This window comes from Manis pentadactyla, chromosome 10, assembly GCF_030020395.1.
Source record: "Manis pentadactyla isolate mManPen7 chromosome 10, mManPen7.hap1, whole genome shotgun sequence".
NCBI lineage: Eukaryota > Metazoa > Chordata > Mammalia > Pholidota > Manidae > Manis > Manis pentadactyla.
The window spans coordinates 58050786-58070982 of record NC_080028.1 but is presented as its reverse complement, the minus strand read 5'-3'; the positions used below and the strand labels follow the sequence as shown (position 1 = coordinate 58070982).

Below are 20197 nucleotides of genomic sequence, written 5' to 3'. Positions count from 1 at the left end.
GCTAAGCTGTGCCCTGCTTTCTTGTGGATTCAATATGTAAAGGCGCAAATAGAAGGCGGCCTGTTATAAAATGACAGAGAAAAAAAATCAAAGGAGCACTGCAAATTTACTACAGGCCCTTTTTTTTTCTTGCAGTGTTTTATTCTAACAGAAAAAATATTATCACAAACATGGAAAACTTTTTCCCCCTTCAGACCACACTTGAAACTTGAATACTATCTGAAGTTGGTAACAGAAACAGGTGTTTCTAAATATATCACCAAATACACTTTTAAGCCTTGAACCAATGCAGAAATTCTGAATCAAATTTGTCTTTTTTTTTTTAAGTGGGAAAGGTAGCGCCCTGTAAAGTCAGCCATAAAACATATGGAACCCTGAGAGATGATTCAAACAATCTGACTTACTATTGTATGTACGTACATTCATTTTCTTGAATTAGTACATACCATTGGAAACTGCATCAACCCATAAAAATAACTCATACGCCCATTATGTTTTTCCATTTTAAGCTTGTAATAGCAATAACGACCTCAGCAAAAGACATTTCCTTGGAATTAATGGCTGGCTGGGAGGCAAAGCCAAGGGCCACTGGTTCCTCCCAGCTGGTCATTAATCCCCAGGAAATGCCTGTACCTCCATCATTATTGCTAAAGCGCCATTACAGAAAATTCTCACAGTTCCAATATATGGAAATTTGAGGCTATTTTGCAAGCCCATGGTATTCATGTTAGTTAATAGGCCACCACTGAGCACAGAATGCAATTATCAAAATGACAGAAGGGAAAATATTGTTCTCCTAGGTCTGCAAGTTTATAGGAAATGGAGACTAGTCTTATGGGAAGAAGTATATCTGAAGGTAAAAGACATTAATTTAGAGGGAGATTTGGAATCACATATATAAAAATTAATAAAAGACATGGCATCCATTCCCACTATTTGGTTTCAAAAATCATTTTTTTAAAGGTGAAAATTAAGGTTATATACTCATTTCCTCTCAAATTGATCTAATAATATCAAAGAGAATAAAGTCAGGAAGATAGTTTATGAATGCAAATTATTATATTCATCTAGTGGAGTTTAGGGGAAGGCATATAGTTGAGTGTGCTGAACAGAAATAGAATTTCTTTTTAATTTTTACTGAAAAAGTGTATATGCACATTAAAATTATATGGCAAACATTCTGTTCTAGACTTTATTACCACAAAACATCTTTTTAAGTTCAGTTTTTGTTTTCTAAACCTTAGCTAGAGGCTTAGCACATGCAAACGAGTATCTAATAACCGCAGATCAAAATGATAAACAAATACAGTACTGGTGTTCTGTGATACAGTTTTCAATTCACCAAAAAACATTTTATTGGTTTTCAAGCTAAAATGAAAATGAAAATTAGGTGGTTTCAGGTCTATTCATTCTCTCCATTAAATAAACAGGGCTAAACAAATGGTTTCAAAGCAGGGAATTAATCCAAAAATCACACCCAGAACAGTTTATAAATCTTTTCAATGTGTTATTGTAACAAACTACAAATGTTAGACAGGACGCTTTACACTTAATGAAATTCATTGTGGGTGTTCACTGTGGGTCCCAAATACCTGCCTGAGTCTAAATATGGTTTTGAAGCTGAAGAGACTTGTTCTCGGTTAACCTGTATTCTCCAAAAAGATGTTAAAATGTTAACTCTGTGCATCTACAAACCTTCTTTGGAAATAGGGTCTTTGCAGATGCGGTCAAACTAAAATGAAGCCATTAGGCTCTAATCAAATATGACTGGTATCCTTTTTAAGAGAATAAAAATATCTTCTGATTGAGACAGAGTATCACCTGATGGAGGGAGATGGGAGTGGCACAGCATAAAGCTGAAGACCATCAAGGGTGTCTTCCAGCAACACCAGACACCAAGGAAAAGGCATGGAACCTGTTCTCCCCTGGAGCCTTCACAGGGAGCTTAGAACTTCCACCATCTGGGTTTTGGACTTTTGGTTTCCAGAGATGTTAGAGAATACATTTCTCTTGCATCCAGGCACCCAAGTTTGTGGTACCGTGTTCCTGTAACCCGAGGAAACTAATATAGGACCTGGAAGAAGAGGTTTGTCAGAAGAACTATAAACACTACAAATGGAAAACCAAGGAAAGATTTGTAGGATGACAGGAACCTGCTCCCTATCATGGAAAAGCAACGGGCTGGAAGTCAGGAAACCTCACACTCATCCCAGTTAATGAGGTCGTGTGACCTTGAGCTGGACACTCACTTGGTCTCAGCTCTCATTTGGTTACCTGCAGAATATGAGGAAATTCAACTACATCGTCTCTGAACAAAGTCTAGGGCAGGTCAAGCACCAGACAGGCCAACATTTTCATACTCAAAAAATTTACTCCTCTGGCCTTGCTGAGACAAGGCCTCAGTGACAGACAGACAAGAGGACACAGGAAATAGAAGTGTGGGCTTTCCACTGGAAACTTCAATGGCCACACCAGCAGTTTGACCACAGTTATTTGGATCAAGTAAGGCCTAGGTAAGTTTGCTATGGAAGTAATAGTAGCCTGTCCTTTTATAAATGCTCTTTAATAATTTTTTTTTTAATATATAGGTTTTTTTTGCACTGCCAAGATTTTCAAAATGTCTCCAGCTGATGTAAAGTAAGCGTTTGTCTAAATAAGGTAATTGTTAACCACAAAAAATAGAGAACTTTTCTTATAAATTACGAATTTTTAAAGTGCCAACAGGAAAGTATTCTTCCAAAGAGGAAAAGAAGCACTTTACATGCCATGGCATAGTTGGGATTTAGGATCCAAAAGGTGGCAACAAATATACTAACCTTATTCTCTAAAAGGATTCCTTAGTGATCAGACTTACAGCTTTTTTGCTCATGGGTTATTACACCCAAACATCACCAACATATAGATTTGGTCATTTAATCAAACACTCAGTTTCCAGGAGTAACTAGCAGAGCACAACAGATCTTTGTCATTCTCAAATTTTATGTTCACAGTTTGGGCTATTTGCAAATCCAGTTTTTCTCAGATTGGGCTATAGGACTGAGATACTTAGCTGGTGAGGCAGCTTGGCCATCTGGCAAGTGTTTGCACCTCAACAAATTTGCTCTGTGTGTGTGTGTGTGTGTGTGTGTGATAGTTACAGTTTTTTTTTTTTAATTGGGGAACCTAATGGTATTGTGGCATTCTCAAATGTGGACACTACTAAGGGTCTCAAGATAACAGGTTTCTACTGTAATTCATTCTAGAGATTGAGCCAGATAACCAAAGTACAATTAAGAGGACTTTTCCCCAGTGAATAGCTGTCCTGGTGGACTTTTAAAATCTGTGTGAAACAAATTTCCAGGGGGATAAAGTGTTTATCCACAACTTTAGGACTCTAGAGACATGTTCCAATATATCCCAGGAGGGCAAACAGGTACTTAAATCAGCCTGTTATATATGGCCTCAGGAAAAGCAGGTGTGTTACACTCCTAGGCCAACTCTTTGCTTCCTGGCCTCTGAAATTGGCAGAACTCTTAACACAGTACAAAAGCATAAGTTACTCCAGGCAAACAGTTCACTGTGTGCCAAGCCCACCTATGATTTTGGCTGGGCCAGCCAGCCCTTTCTAATGAGGGAATGTGAGAGAGTAACTACACAGCCACAGACAAGAACCAAGGGCCAGATTTCCACTCTCCACCTTTCTAGCCATGCAAAGTTCTTGTGTATTTAGGAGAGAAGGACATCTTAATGTCTGTCATCATGGGGTGTGCTGAAACCTCTGAAGCAACTTAAAATCTTAAAAGAGAATACCTCTGGTGGTGGACACATGAATGTATACAGGTAGTAGAATTGTAAAGAACTTACTACACACACAAGCGTGAGCACACATGAAACTGAGGAAATCTGAAGCTGATGGAGAGATTGCAGTCAGGCAACATCCTAGTCAAGAGCCTGTGCTATAGTTTTACAAAATGCCACCACCGAGGGCAAACTGGGCAAAGTTACAAGGGTTTTTTTCCATATAATTTCTTACAACTGCCTGTGACCCTGCAGCTACCTGAATTTAAAAGAAAAATAAGGATATATTTGCTGGAATTGGAGGTAAAGGAGGAAGGGAGAAAAGGGAATCTAATTTTTCTCTCTACCAGAGAAAGGGCAGAAAAGAAACTTCTTATTTTAAAAACTATATAAATGTGTTAGGCTATCAGAAGATTCCTTTCTAGTTTGATGTTTTTCCTATCTAGAAACTTGGAGACAACGTGGATGGCCTTCCTTCTGACCATTTTTTTTTTTTTTTTTTTTTGGAGAGGGAGGTGGGTGGAGGGGAGAGGTCCAAACAGTGTTTTTCATACTGAATCTTTCAAATGTCACAATATTGCACATGGCTTATCAATTTTGTATTAAGTTAAAACTCATTAATCCTGTAAAAGATCTAATGATCCACGGGCATGGGAAGCCTGGCTGTAAAACCAATCCCATCATCTTTCCTAATTTAAGAGTCTGGAACTGCATTCCCAAACGTCTGCCTCAGCCTTCACTACGGATTTTAATTGGGGAACCTGATGTGATGGTGGTGTTCTCAAATGTGGATATTCCTATTTGAGATCCAGAGAGAGACGGGAAAAGCAACTAAATTTATTGAGCACTCACTATGCGCCAAGCACTGTGTATTGAGCTGCCTAGACCAGGAAGGGTGGGTCCCATGTGCGGTGAGGGTACAGGCTCATGCCCCAGACATGACTTCACACCACCACTCTGCCCACTCAGAATCACTGACTTAGGAGGCCAAAAATGATTACATGATTCAGTGGCTAAGGTCACAGACAGCCATAGAGGACAGGGCCCCAGGGCAGCAGCATCTACAAATCCCACATGGACAGCTGGATCCCTGTGACTAGTTTTCTTAGAACACAGAAGCAGGTAAGGTAATCAACAGGAATATTTAACTAAGTTCCACTTTTTACAACCCAAACTTCAGTACTTTCAGCCTCACTTAAGCATTGAACCAAACTGAATTGAGGCAACAGAACAAAAAAGGAGAATACCAATCAAACATGGGAAAAAGCTTCTTGCTTCTACAGACATATTGTATATTCAGTAGATTTTAAAACTAAAACCAACAGCACGTGTGAATATTCATTTAAAAATTTCTATGTCCACTCTCCTTTACATTCCCCCAATTTCAGCACGCTTAGACAGCCCTCCTGGTTCAACTCTCAAAGCCCGGACACACAATGTTCCCACCTGTCTTCTCCAACATCACGTTCTCACTTCCCCACATCAGTCTGCGAGCCCAGCCTTCCCCCTTAGACTGTATCTCTGCAGACGTGGACACTGTCCTCTCCTGCTATTGACACATGCTCTCTGCCCACAGACTCAATACCTTTAACACTGGAACTGTTTTAACAGTGTCTGTAATATATCTGAACATTGTCATTTTTAGCCTTCCAACCATAAAAGCAGATGAAAATTGAAGATGAAAACGTCTCCTAACTGCTGTGTAGGACAAGGGTGAGGCTAAAGACAGTGACCTAAGTTTTCAAAGTCATATAAATAACAGGACCAATTTCATTCACCCTCTTGTAAAGTATTAATGCTGATTATATATAATGCTATCACCTTAAGATTGTATGATACTCTGTAATTTAAAAATTTCTTTCTTACATCATCCTCAGTACAACCCAGAGGGGAAGCAACCGAAGATCTGATAGTTACCATCCCCGTCTTACTTACACAGGAGTCAGTAGGCTCAAGATTGTTAAGTGACTTATCCATACAGGTATGTGGATGCCTATATGTAGGGGTGCAGGTCATAGAGGTAGACATCCAGGTCAGAAAGCAAATCAGGCAGGCCTTTCATTATAAACCTATCATACCATCCGAAGTCTCATTTAGAACCAGGATTAGAAAGTTAGAAACACAGGACATTTCTTTTGTGGAAAAGAAAAACCTGACTTAAATTCTCACTGGTTTTAACAATAATGGCACAAGGTACCATGTTTTGAGCATTTACCAGGAACGAGACACTTTCAATAAAACTGCTAGGGAGGGATTATCAGCCTCATTTTACACAAGAAGGAATTTGTGCTCAACAAGATAACAATGGCCCAAGGCTAGTAAGTGGTAAGGCCAGGACGTAAACCCCTATCTGTCAGGACCCGAAGTATGTACACTACCCCAAATAGGAAGATTTATTCTGAAGGACATACCAGATGTTATTTATCACCAACACAAGAGGAAAAGGACTGAAAACCATATAAGGAGAAATTCAGGTCGAATGTATTAAGGCCCTACTGCCACAGCCAGGGTGGTTAGGCTTGTACACCATTACCAAGGGTACTCATGAAATTTCTAGATGGCTTTTTTTCATATATGAGGAGCTTTTTCTACCCAAGATGGTTTCAAGACTCTAAGTAAAATAATCTAAACATTTTCTCAGACCAAAAATTCCATAGAAAGATACAATCTCAAAATGAAAAACCTAAATTTTCACACAGATTTTAAAAGTTGTCATTGCCTTAAGCATATACGATGCCGGCTTCTTAAATTGGGTGGAGGGAGGAAGGAGTCTAAATTTTTATTGTAAGATTTATTTAAAAGAATAGTAAATAGTAATGCTAAATACATACCACATGATAAGACTTCCAAGCAGAAAACTCTTCTTATAGCAAAAATAAATTTTAGACCCAAAGGAATTCTTCATACCGTGACCATGTATGGCCAAACCCTCTCACACTATACAAGTTATGTACATTGAACATCCTATTAGTCCCAGGATGTACATAAAAGCTCACTGGCTTTATCACAGCAGGAAACAATGTGGTATAAGTGAGTATGACATGAATTCGTTTCCTGTGAATACCCTAAGAGGTTTCAACAATGCAAGTGAGATAACAGATCGGTTTTGTTCCCACAGGTGTTAACAATCCAACAGGGTCCCTTTCGATCTCCACTGAGATTGGTTATTTAACTGCAAACAGATCAGTACTATGTATTAAACAAAGTCACCATTTTATTGTTTATAAAATTATGCATGTTCCATGGTTTTGTGTAGCTCATCAATTACCTAAACAGGATGTAAAACAACACACAAAATCCTAAGCCTGGCTGATTCATGAATAAATTTTAATGTCCGCAAAAATTGTTGGCTATCCCTGGAAGAACATTACTAAATAAAAAACACAGGAGCCACCACTGCCTTTGTTTGATAGCCTGGAAATGGCAAATCCAAACAGCATATCATTAAACTCCATACCACTGCTGCAAAAGGAATTATAAGGGGAAGAATCAGGAGTGGGAATGAGTTCATTTCCATCCAATACATATAGGAAATGTGTGGCCCCAAGGTAAGAAAGAAGAGGAATGAAGGAAGTCAAATCAAACTTTGCTTACTCTTGAAAGGGAAATTTAAAATTTAGTGAACACGTTATAGGATGGCCAGCATTATTGTACATCATTTTTCCATCCTTTCCTCTGAATTCATAAGGTGTACACCCAGTGTTACCACTCGTTGAGTGTCAGTCTCTTCAGAGGAAGGGGCAACACAGAGATGGTCATGTTCCTACATTACAGCTTCACCCCAGCTCTATCAACTGAGAGTGCCCCCCCCCACACACCGCCTGCCTGTGCTTCGTCTATTTCCATTAGGGAATTTAAAGAACATTAAAGTCGAGCCATTTCAGAGAATAATGACGGCAGGAAAGAAAGAAAGGGACTAAGATTCTTTAATAAGGAAATTATACTCCAGGATCAGCTTCCGACACACACTGGTTGATCTATGTCTTCTCTGCCATCAGAATCATTTGTAACGGCTCAGGGATGATAAAAGACTGCAAACCAAACAGTACCTTACAGAACATTATCAGCTATAATCTTAGGATCCCGTCCTCCACACAGGACGATGCTTTCACCTCCCTGGGCTGTGGTGCTGCAGGTGAGACGGTGCCCCCTTAAGACTGAAAATATCTGGATTGTCTGAAAACTTGGCAGACCAGCCCTTCCTTTATTGGTAATGTTAATGCTTAAACTTCCAAGTTATGTGGCTTTGCTACCTATGTTATTCTGACTGTGAAGTCCTTATTCCTTTAGTGATATAAACCTAGGGTGCTCGATGTTCCCCCCCATGAATCCTTACATGTGTCACTTTTACTGCTTCAAAAGACCCTTGAAAGAAGTCAAAGAAACAAATTGTTACTGATTTTCCTCTTTCCTTTAGTTGAATGTTAGTACTACAAATCAGGAGTAAAGAAAAATGGGAGACAGGCAATTAAAATGAGTTTTTGTGGAAAAAAATCAGAAATTACCTTCGAAAATGATTTTGTGAGGTTTGGCCATCAAAGCTGTCCTCTGTTTTGCTGATGGTCTAAAAGTTCTTTTAAGGTACAACACTAGAGCCTATTTTGGAAAGCAGAATGCTATTTCCAGGCGTGAAGGAATGGAAACATTAACATAGGAGAAGGTATTCAAAGTCTGTATTGGGCCTGGGTGATAGTAGCTCACAGCTTACTTCTTAAGTGGAAAAGGGTAAGCTGGAATTTGAAATTAATACAAACACTGCTTGGATGCCTACAGGCTGTACTTTTAACCCGTGTGTAACCTCTTTGAAAATACAAATGATCAGGTTAAAAAAAAAAAAAGCCAATGAATGCAATTCAAATCCACATTCACTCCTGGAAAGTAAAAATTCAAAGACCATGCTTTATACATACTAAAGAAATACAGTCATTCTGTTCACCAAACATTTCCTGTCACGGGCAGGGAACTGCACTAGCTTCAACAACTATGATCTGTTGAGTGCATGCTACATGTTGAGTAAAGTTTTCTGATGGCTTCTCATCTAATTCTTACAGTATAACCCTATGAAATGAGAACTGTTACTGCATTTTGTTTGAGCACAGGGAGACTAGAGCTGCTGACAATGAGCGACTTGCCTTGATGAGCTGATACCTAAACCTGGGCAGTCTGAGGTCTTTATCACTTTGCTGTATTCCCTCCTACGTCATAGGTGCCAAGGGTAAAAAACAAAAACAGGACAAGCTTCCTACCCTCAAGGAGCTCATTTTTAAATACAAAGTGTAGCACTATTCAGAAATACTCAAGTATATAATTAGATGCATTAACACCTAGAGATCTGAAGTTATTTGATTAACAAATCACATTCAGCATGAACAAAGAGAAGAGAAATAATACGGTGATTGTGTTGAGTGGTGGTTCGGTGGGATTATCCTGGTCTTTCTGACTCCCTTTTCCCTCCTCTTTTTGGAGCCTGAATCTAACAACTTAAGACCTATCTTTATGAGATAAAATCTGACTTGCTATTTTGAGAGATCATAGATGTACACATTTGACATTAGCCTGGATATCTGCTGCGGTAATAATGAGGGAATATAACCCAGGGCCCACCAATACAACTAACTCATAAATTATGTATATAGCTAAATTCACTTAATGATACGGAGTGTTACTGGACTTTGGAAAGCAACATAATCACTTCTGGGTAAGTACTGTTCAATTCTAAAGAGCTCAAAATACTTGAAAACTGGAACTTCATCCAGCCTCTCATCCTCCAAAGCACAGAGTAGTAACCTGAAGGGCTAGCACCAGGCTTTCCTTTCCAGCTCCCCACGTGGGGAGTGCCCCAGAGGCAGCCCCCCACCTATCTTTTCAGCCTCTATATCCTCAGGACCTGGCACAGGGCTTGATCCATAATACTGTCAATGACTTCAGCAAAATGTTTAGACAAATGGGAATTAGACAAATGGGAAAGCACAGAATCAAAGGGTCTCCCAATTAGAGCCCTAGGGTTTAAATGGTCCAGCCAAGAGATAAGCAAACAGACAAGTGAATGAAAAGTGCTCAAGCAGTTTCTTCTATATCTATGTTGTCTGTCTTACATGCTGAGCCTTCTGCATCGTACTATGTTCAAAGAGACAGTCAAAGTGCATTTTTCTGGGTGAATGCATTGAAACCATAGCACAAAATGATGCATGGCTTCCTTGCTCATACAGCTACAGTTAGCTATACGGTCTTTTATCACCCAAGCAGCTTTTCACATCATAAGGCAATCTCCCTTTGCCTGAATTTAAAGAACTATCGTTCCACAATCATAGTCTAATGTGATAGCAGATTCAGTGCAATTCTGGATTGGAACAGGAGGCAAAGAGTTGCTAAACAAAGCCTGACCTGCAGCCACTCATCAATACTGAGGAAATGTGAAAAAGAGACTTTTGTTTCATATAGCATTCTAAAAAAGATACCTTATCTTACCTCTAAAATCACATTGAGTAATAATAGATATCAGTAAAAATCGCATGAATAATAGATTAAAAAATGAATTTCAGTGTCATGGCTGCACCGAGTTACCCCTGTGGACAGAGTTTGGGGGTAGCCTTGATGTATCAAATTGATAGATAATCAGAAAACCTTACATCTGTCATTACTCCCAGCCTCTTTCCCACCAAGCCTTTTACCAGTTGAACCCCTGTTCCTGGCCCTACCCCCCATCTGGTGGAGGTGCTAATGAGTGGTGAGATGGCCAAAGGGCAGGCAGCAGGAGGGAGCAAGGAAAACAAAGCAAAGAAGAGGACATGAGGCTAGACCATCTACAAACTCAGTGATCAGTCCCTGGGTAACAGAGCTGGTTGTAGCAATAAAGGTTTTTATGGTTTACAACCCTAAATGCTTGACAGTCATTAGTTAAAGATAAAATGCTCCTGTCAGGCACTTAAACAGGAGAAAAAGCATGGGTAAATTAAGTGCCCCATCCAAAGGCATTTAGTTCATCAAAATGCCAAAGTCCATATTTCAATCCAGAAAAGAGATGGTAGTCTCAAGTAAATCCCGTCAGATTGAAATTTTGCCAAAAATGATTAAATAATTGTCTCAAATACTGAACAGTTTAGAATCAAGCATTCTTTGATATAAAACAAAAAACTTAAAAACAGATTCTACCCTTAAAAACAGAACAAAGTGTTCTCTTGAAATATGGAGTAGTTTTACCTATCTTACCAAGTTAAAAAAAAAAAAGATATGGCATTTCAATTTTATTTATCATGAGGGCTTTTCAATACTTTAGAAATACTTATTGCCATCCATAAATGCTCATATTTGGGTAAGCATAGGTAACCATATGGTAGTGTAGCAAAAGTCTTTATTTACACATTACTGTCATAAAATGGTCATTGGATTCCTTAGTACGTGTTGTTTAATTAGAGGGGACTTGAGATACCTGTCTTGACCGGGATTTTATTAATTTGATTATTTGTGTAGCAAAACGGCACATTTATCAGAACTACCTCCGTCTGTAATTTGCCCATCAACTGCAAGTGGGAGAAAAACACGTTCTTCCCTTGATTATAGTTTAATAAGACCACATGGCTCTCGTGGTTCTGTGACAACTTCATTTGAGCAACAGATCCCAAGACTGGATGGAGTCTGTAATCCTGAACAGTCAGGACAGAAGCTGGCCATGCCAAACAACTGCATGACCAAGGAGAGCAGGTTGTCAGTCTTTTTTATAAAGACTTCATTTAACAGAATACTTAAGAATAGCACTTCAGCACTCAAACAAATAAAAAAAGATTAATCTTGAATCAAAGTATTAATGATCAAACCCAAGTCTTGCCTTCTGAGTATGATTTATTTATTAGTCCATTCATATTTAATCTTGCAGTTTAAAATAATCCTTTGAGTGAATTTTTCAGTAAGCTGTTAAAAACAAGATAAACTCTTAAGTCAGTTTTCCCCGTGGAGTTTGTTGCGGTTTAAAAAGTAGTCCATTTTTATCACAAAGTTGTGCAAAGGTGATAGTTTCAGCAAATGCTCACCAACTTTGAACACATCATATACATCAGAAGATTTATATTTATATTACTGAGCATATGTCAAAAAACCACGTGCTTTAGAGGGACCATCTCCCCATTTTTTTAAAGCATGTTATTATGACAAGTTTCTAAGGGGAAATGGTTTTGCCTTCACACACTCCATTAGCAGACAATTTTTGATGTTATATCCAAGTCATTTTTCTCCTCTGACTCCTGTAAAAAGTTGCACTTTTCTTCAGTATATATTATGGATATTCCTTTCTATGCATCAGAGTTATATTTCAGTTTAAACAAAGCAAGTGTTGTTAAGTTACACATGGCTAAAAGTTAACAGTGACAAACATCTGGAGGAAAAAAGTTTTAACTTCAACATTAGATTTTCAGGTTGATCAATACCTTAATGCTTGAGATCCTTAGGAGAACTCCAGAGTTTCAGTCTAGTTTATAGTAGTTTTATTCTGACTTAGTTTTTTCTACCTGATCTTTAAATCATCACTTAAGTTCATAGATTTCTACACACTTGGGAAAACAAAAAGCCCTTGTTGCCTATCTAAAATCCTCACATATTTGACTAACAAGTGAAATTACATCACTTTCCTGTGTATCACAAGCTCTTTAATAAAAGACAACTCTCCCCCCAAAAAGAGATGGAATGGAAATGCATATTTTTAAATCGACGTACTGCACACACCCCATTACCAAATAAAGAGAATCAGCAACCCGAGCAGACAGCTGGGGTTTGTTAGTAACTTTCTAGTGACCAGTTGAAGTTAAGCTTCAGCATCTGGTCCTTGGGTCAATTTTTAGGTCAATCTCAATATCTCCAGAATGATTTTTTTTTCCTTAAAAGCCATTAATTCATATTGGGGAGTATTTCCCTTCTGTTGTTAATTTCCTTTCTCATAAAGATATTCTGAAAATAAAACACCTAAAAACAACTTTGTTCCCACTGATCTATTCTTTATTATTTCATTCTTCCTTCTTTTTCTCCACAAGAGCTAGTTGCTTCCTAAGCAACATCTGGATGGAGCATTTCATATGCAAAGTTAGCATCTTTATTATTTCACTGTATTCTTGAGCCTTAGCTCCACTTACTAAAACTTTTTCCTAATATTTTATACCACCAACTCAGTTACGTGATAAGCCCCTTTTCTAGGCAAAAACTGAGAAACACCAACATTAAATACCTAGTTTCAATTGGCAAAAGACTAAGGGGAATTCTACAGCAGTGCTAAGGACCAGTACTTTTTTTTTTCTAATTAAGGAATGACTGATGTACAATCTAATGAAGGTTTCACATGAACAACACTGTGGCTTTAGCATTCACCCATATTATCAAGTCCCCCATCACCCCACTGCAATCACTGTCCATCAGCCTAGTAAGATGTTATAGAGTCACTACTTGTCTTCTCCGTGCTATACTGCCTTCCCCATGACCTACCTATATTGTATTACCAGCACTCTGTTTATCTGCATATTGAGGCAAAGAGCAGAAATACTACTTTTCAAATTGATGAATAAACAAATGACACCAAACTTCCACAATCAGAAAGGCTTATAAGCTGCAATGTAAAATTTCTACCTTCACTGCAAATAGATTTAAAATGTATTTCAGAATTATTTGTAAGCAATTCTCAAACTGAATATTAAGCATAGATGTATTGAAGACATAATGATACCACCACAGGTACTGGGTTAGTTTGGTGCATAGATGGCTGTCACTTCTCTCAGTGTGTAACTTCTGGTAGCAATAAGTAATCAGGGTTTAGGCTGTTGGTGATATCTACCTGAAAGTGCACAGCGGAATTAACCATAATTTCTAGCATTTGGTGAGCACTCACTATGTGCCATGCCTTTATTAAGCCATCTGCACTCATCATCTTACTTAATCCTCACAACAACTCTCTGAGAAATGTCCCACCTTTTGAAAGATGAGGAAACTGAACCTTTAAAAGGTCATGTAATTTGCTCAAGATCCCATAGTTGCCCAAGTGATGGGCCAGAATGTGAGCCCAAGCCATCTGAATCCAGATTCTGAGCTCCAAACTATGGGACCAAAACAACAGTTAGCTCCCACTTCTCTCTCCTTCCTTTACCTCTCATGGGTTCCATACCCAAAACATGAGAAAATCCAGACTATCATCAAAATAGTAGATCTGAGATAAAATTCAAACTCAGGGGAGAAAAAAAAAAGACGAAGGGGAATAAAATAAACAGTATTTTATTTTAAGTTCTCTTAAAACTTAAGATAAGTTTTATCTTGGCCAATGCTGCATCCCTTGCAGAAGCAAGACTGATTCAAGTTTCTCTCCCACATCTACTTATTTTTGGTTAATCAACTTTTGAGTAACCTACCAACTACTGATCCAGTCACATCAGATGAGAAGGTTATGCTTTACATATTATTTTCCAGGCCTGTTATAACACTGTAAGGTTTACAAAACATCTTTTTAAAAGCAAAAGAACTTTAAAACAAAACAACCCAGAAGAATAAAAAGGGAGCAATTTGGCTCTTAAGCCAGGTACCTAGTAAATCCAGTCAGTTCAAAAATATATCTCTAATATAAGGAAATCAGTGAAAGACACTGTTGGAAAGAACTGAACTTACTATAAAGTACAAGCCCATTTCCTATGGAAAATGCAATAATTTACTTCTTTAGTAAAAGCTTTCCAGAAAGGAATGCCATTGAACTGAAGGCCTTTGCTGTGAACGGCTGGTTACTCAACCCAACAGAAGATATACAAGTAAAGAGGAAACACACTGTCTAGAAAAAATACACAATTTCCTTTTATTTCCTCTTCTAAGTAGACCAACCCCTCTTTGGGGACCATATCTGGGCCTTGTAATGATTTGCTACACAGTATTTTCCATTCTCACAGCTGGTAAAGAGTAGAAACCACAAGAGTCAATGAAGATGGCCCAGTTATTCCCAGAAAGGCAAAGGTTTCTGTGGTGGATGTCTCACGTGGGTTTCTTATCCAGCATGAAGATCAGTTTCCCGGAACCCAGATCTCCCTTAAATGAGTAAGACTCCATTGAGAAGAAACAATTAAATAGGTCCTTTAATTATTTCATTCTTTATTCCAGCCATAAGGATAGGTGGTGGAAACTGTGGGTACCTCAAAGTCCTAGAGCAGGCTATAATTAATACAGTGGCCGGCTGTGGAACCACAGGAGGTTTCTGAGAAGAGCACTGACATGATTGTAACCTATAGAGAGTAACTGGTGAACGTTATAGGACAGCCCAAAAGCGGAAGAGATGACAGACAGAAAGACCAGTTAAGAGGCAAGATGTGGAAACAACCTACCTGTCCATCTATGGATAAATGCAGAAAAGAGATGTGATATATATTCAGTAGAATATTTCTCAGCCATGAGGAAGAAGGAAATCCTGGCATTTGCATGGACAGACCTTGAGGGCATTATGCTAAGTGACATAAGTCAAAGACAAATATGTATGATCTCTCTTATATGTAGAATCTAAAAAAGTGAAACTTACAGAGACAGAGAGTGGGATGGTGGTGGGCAGGGGATGAAATAGAAGAAATGAAGATATGTTGGTCAAAGGGTACAAACTTCCAGCTAAAAAATAAGTCTTGGAGATCTAGCATGATGGTGACAGTTAACCATGCTACACTTTATACTTGAATGTTACTATGAGAGTAGATCTTAAATGTTCTCACCACAAAAAAATAAGAAGAAATGGTAATTATGTGAGGTGATGGAGGGGTGAGTTAATGCGACTGTGGTAATCATTTTGCAATATGTAAGTATCAAATCAACACACCATATTCCTTTGACTTACAGTGTTATATGTCAATTATATCTCACTAAAGCTGGGCTGGGGGATGAAGAGGCCACACTTGACAGAAGCTGTTAATCTGGTTAGCTTTCATTGCACTTGCTTGCAATTTATCTCATTTTAACAACATTAATCTCATGACTTCAAAGAACATATTTTCTATTATATCACCTATTAGAAAGTTTATACAGGCCTTTCTCAATGATTAGTTCAGTGAGATAGGATATCCTTTCAAAGTTCTGATGCTCAGAAAAAAGCCTATATCTGGTATGTGTGCCCTTGCCAATTGGTCAACAGTGTGCTCGCTAGAGGATAATGGAAATAGCACTTTTTGACTTTTGGAACAAAGTCAAAAGAGGCCATGCAGCTTTCTCATGTGCTAGAACACTCTCTCTGGGAGCCCTGAGTGTGTGTCAGAGGCTGATTATGTACCCTGGGACCAGCGAGATGGGCAGGCTTTGTGTGCGGGTGCTTGAGTGGATGCTCCAGATGCACCCAGACTTCAAGCCAATCCTGCAATTCCACCAGATCCCTGAGTGAAGGAGCCTTTGGAGTCTAGACCCTAAGCACTAGAGCTACCCCCAACTGCAGCTCCAGAAACAAGCTTTGCTGCTGTGCTCTGCCCGTATTTCTCACCAAAGAATCTATGATCATAAAAAAAAAATGGCTTTTTTTTTTTTACGTTAGTAAGCTTTGGGGTGGTTGACTAAACAGAAATAGGTAACTGCACCCACCTGCACAAGAGAGATGATAAACCCACTGGTTAGAGAACCCAGAACTGGAATATGACACTTGGTTCCGGTGACATATTCCAAAAGGCTGAAAAACAAATACACTCAGAAGAGAATAACAAGAATGTTCCTTTATGGGGGTGAAAAAATGAAAGAATTGGAGATATATTCAAACCAGAAAAGAGAACAAAGGGCATATGTTTCATCAAATCTTTGAAGGGCTATCATGAGTAAAAGTGAAAACAATTCCTCAGTGTATTCCAGGAGGGAGGCCCAGGGACAGTGAACAGAAGCCACAGGGAGTCAGGAGGAAGAATTGTCTAATGTTCAGAGCTTTCTAGGAAGGAAGAGGTAGCCTTAAGAGGTAGTGAGTTCCCTAATGTTAAGAGAAATCAATCATAGTCTAGATGATGACCACCTGGAGGGTAGGTTTGGAGAGAATTCATTTATTGGCCAGAAGATGGAGTGAAATGCTCTACTTCAAGGTTACACTGTAACAGTGACATGTTTTCAATCTGAAGATCATCCCTATTTCCTTGTGCTTAGAAATCTAATCCCAACACATGTTGAGCAGAGGAAAAAAAAAATACAAGATGAATAAATTAAATGAAAGGCAATACCAAAGTATAAATAGAAAGTGATGCAGAACTTTAGAGGAAAAAGGCAGGCAAACTAGCAGGAAAATATAATCCAGTATAGCAGCAAAGAGACTTTGAAAAACGATGCAGCATGAAGAATAAACTGGGGAAGAGAGAAAAGCAAAGTGAAAGATCCCATCATAGAGGATACTGAGTATAGAGGATGCCTTCATATTTCTTGAGAAATGGTTTTATTCATTTTTAAGACTTTTCTCCTCTGTCAGGGGGAAAGACAGATCAGAAGAACATGGGTAGTGTAGCAGCCAAGGGAACAAGGTTCAACTGGTTAACATTAGTGAAGCTCTTTAGTAATCACTGAATTTTTGGCTGCAAAAAGATACAGGATCTGTGTGCCTGTGGGACCAAGAACAATTGCCTGGAAGCCATTGTCACTAATGTCAGTGTGCAAGAATGACTACTAAGGGAAGCAAGAGAATCTAGAAACGAAAACCTGGTTTCCTAACAAAGCCAATGCTAAAAGGAAAACACAAACCACCTAGAAAATGAGATGTGTCCAAAGCCGTGGAGGCAAAAAAAGAGAAAAAGAAAACGTTAAAAAGAGTTATCTCATATACATTGCATCTGAATTTTATCAGTATTTTAATCCACTTCCAAGGTTTCATAATACCCTTTAACCTTAGTTACTCAACTCACTAAACAAGTTGTCTCATTGTTACCCCATTTGAAGGAAGAGTGGAGACTCTTTTCATGTTGATAAGAGATAGAAAAAGGAGTCACTCCCAGGAAAGAAAAGTGTTCTGAGTAAACTCCTGGAGCCTAATGGGAAAGAGCATTGATAATTTGTCGCTTGCCTTAACCCTTTCAAAGATTCATCAAACCAGAAGTTAGAAATTCATATAATTGGCAAAAAGTAATTTTCATGTAAAAAAACAGAAATTTTTCATTACCAAAAAAAGCACAGAAATTATATCTTATCACTCACCCATTTCCTAGGCCTGCCTCTTGGCCGTTTTTCTCCAGTGGCTTCTGCTTTCTGCAAAATGAAAAAGGAAGTCATATCGTTTCCTACCTGACATTGTAAGTGTTGCACCAAGGGACACATTTCAAGTAAGAACATTCTGGTGTGCAGATGAGGTATTGAGGTTGTGTTAACAATCTTTCTCCTTTAAGTTACATCTTCACCATTTTTGAGTAGATTCTTCTACCCATTTTTTCAGTGCATGATGTAAAGAGGTATTTCTGCACCCCTCACCCTGGAGTGATCTCCTCTTAAATGCATGAAATGCTTTTAAAAAGCCATTTTGCTTTTATTTCCATCCAGAAAAAAAATTACTCCTTTGTATCCACAATTACATAAACTAGTATTTTAGAAAATTAACATTTCCTAAATGAGGATTCTTTCCACGTCACAACTGAAGTTATAAAATATGAACGTTGATATACTGTTTAACAATTTACAAGGCACTTCTACTTACACCGCTAACCAGAACAAGTCTAAATTAAGTAAGAACACACAGGATTCTGAAAAATCATAGTTAATGATGCGATTCTAAAAAAAACCCAACAGTTGCACACTTCCACATAGTTAGATTTCCTATTCCATGCAAGAAACAACCACCTGTCCATCAGTTCACACCAAGCAAACATCAGCAAAATCTGGAAGAACCACTAACGTCTGTCCCTGTGATGGAAACTAGGGATACTAAAAACAGTAGTTAATTAAAAATATACTTTATTAACAGTAATTCCACACTCAACACAGACCTGACATGAATGTATTTCTAACTACCTTCCCAGTTTGTTTCATTGCTTTACCTCATAGATTTCTCTGGTATCACAGTTTTTTTCCCCTTTTGAATCAAATTTTTGTATCTAAATCTCCCTTTATTATCTCTACTCCAATTCCTGAATACACCAACACACACACACACACACACACACACACACACACACACATCAAAAACAGCTTCTATAACACATGTTTATACTTTTCGGGATAAAGAAAACATAGTACATACTTTTCTTTGTATAAGAATCATCCCAAGGCTACATAAGTACAAAAATATATTAACCTGAACCAGAATAGCTTGTTTTACATTTTACGTTTGTTACCTGGGTTAGCAGCCAGTAGGTACTTGATACAAAGATACCCAAAATTACCTGTTATAAACACTGTCTACCCTGCCAGATGAGACTCTCCTCTTTCCCTCTTTAATCTGTCTGATAAAAAGTAGACGGAGATGATACTTAGATAGATAGTTAAATAGACAGACAGACAGGCAGACAAATAAGCCACAAGGTTTCTCACCAAAAAATATCTCCCTGGTCTGGCCTTACTATCCAAAAGGTCCCAGGAATTAACCCAAACTCTGTATGATTGTAATGTTAGTTCACATTTAAAATACCCCATGCACTGGGCTAAGTCATGCACATGCGTTATTTTAATTTTCACAACAGCCTTATAAGGGAGGTATTATTATTAGTTCTCCTATTTTGCATATGAGCAACTAGGTCTTAAGTAATTCAAGGTCACGTACAGAGCTGGCCAATGGCAGACCTGGGATTTGAACTGTTCTGTGGTCCTCTAAGGAATGGGTTCTTCCACTCCTAACAATGTTACCTTCCCCTAGCAACCACACATTTGCAACAAGGTGAGATTTTAGTTAACTAAAATTGTCACCCATGCAGCTAATTTCCCAGAGGAAAACTGGTGGACTTTAGGAGCTCTATCTAAGAGTCAGTTTGGGGACCCCTGAATCACTGTTTTTTGAATGGCTCCACAAAGGATTCATTTATTATTGGGGGCTAGTGGCACTGTCTTACCTTCAGTCATAAGGGCATGAATTAAATTACATGCAAGCCAAGAATACCCAGCAAATCACACCCTCCTCTTTCTGGGCAGTGTCTCAGAGAGAGAGTGGGAGGTGTCATAAGAGAACAGACTACTTGGAAAGCTTACATTCCAATCCCTGCTCTGCCATTTTAACTTTATGACTTTGGGCAGATCCCTTGAAAACCTTAATTTGGTTTCATGTGTGAAATGGAGATAATGCTTCCTGTGAGGAGTGAAGTGGCCGTCATAAATGAGGTGCTCAGTGAATGGTCTTTCACTCCTGACAAGATGGAACTCTTAATGGGGAAGTTTTCCTTCAAGTAAGTCCAATCTCATAGAAGGTTCAGTCAATGCAAATATTCCATTACACCCATCTTTCACCTTTAGAATGAAGCTGTTAAGAAATCCTTTGGCAAGTACATAGTTATAC

The 20197-nt window shown here is 38.5% G+C and overlaps 1 protein-coding gene and 1 long non-coding RNA gene across 3 annotated transcripts in view; one reads left to right on the top strand and one right to left on the bottom strand.

Moving 5' to 3' along the window:
- The window catches only part of LOC118917334 (uncharacterized), a 72005-nt gene that overhangs the window by 21669 nt on the left and 30139 nt on the right, over window positions 1-20197 (top strand). The gene's annotated exons all lie outside the window — the stretch shown is intronic.
- The window catches only part of HMGA2 (high mobility group AT-hook 2), a 139844-nt gene that overhangs the window by 108403 nt on the left and 11244 nt on the right, over window positions 1-20197 (bottom strand). The window contains exon 3 of the mRNA XM_057486851.1: window positions 17917-17967. Coding sequence (XP_057342834.1) covers window positions 17917-17967 — 51 coding nt within the window. The remainder of the gene's footprint in view (window positions 1-17916; window positions 17968-20197) is intronic.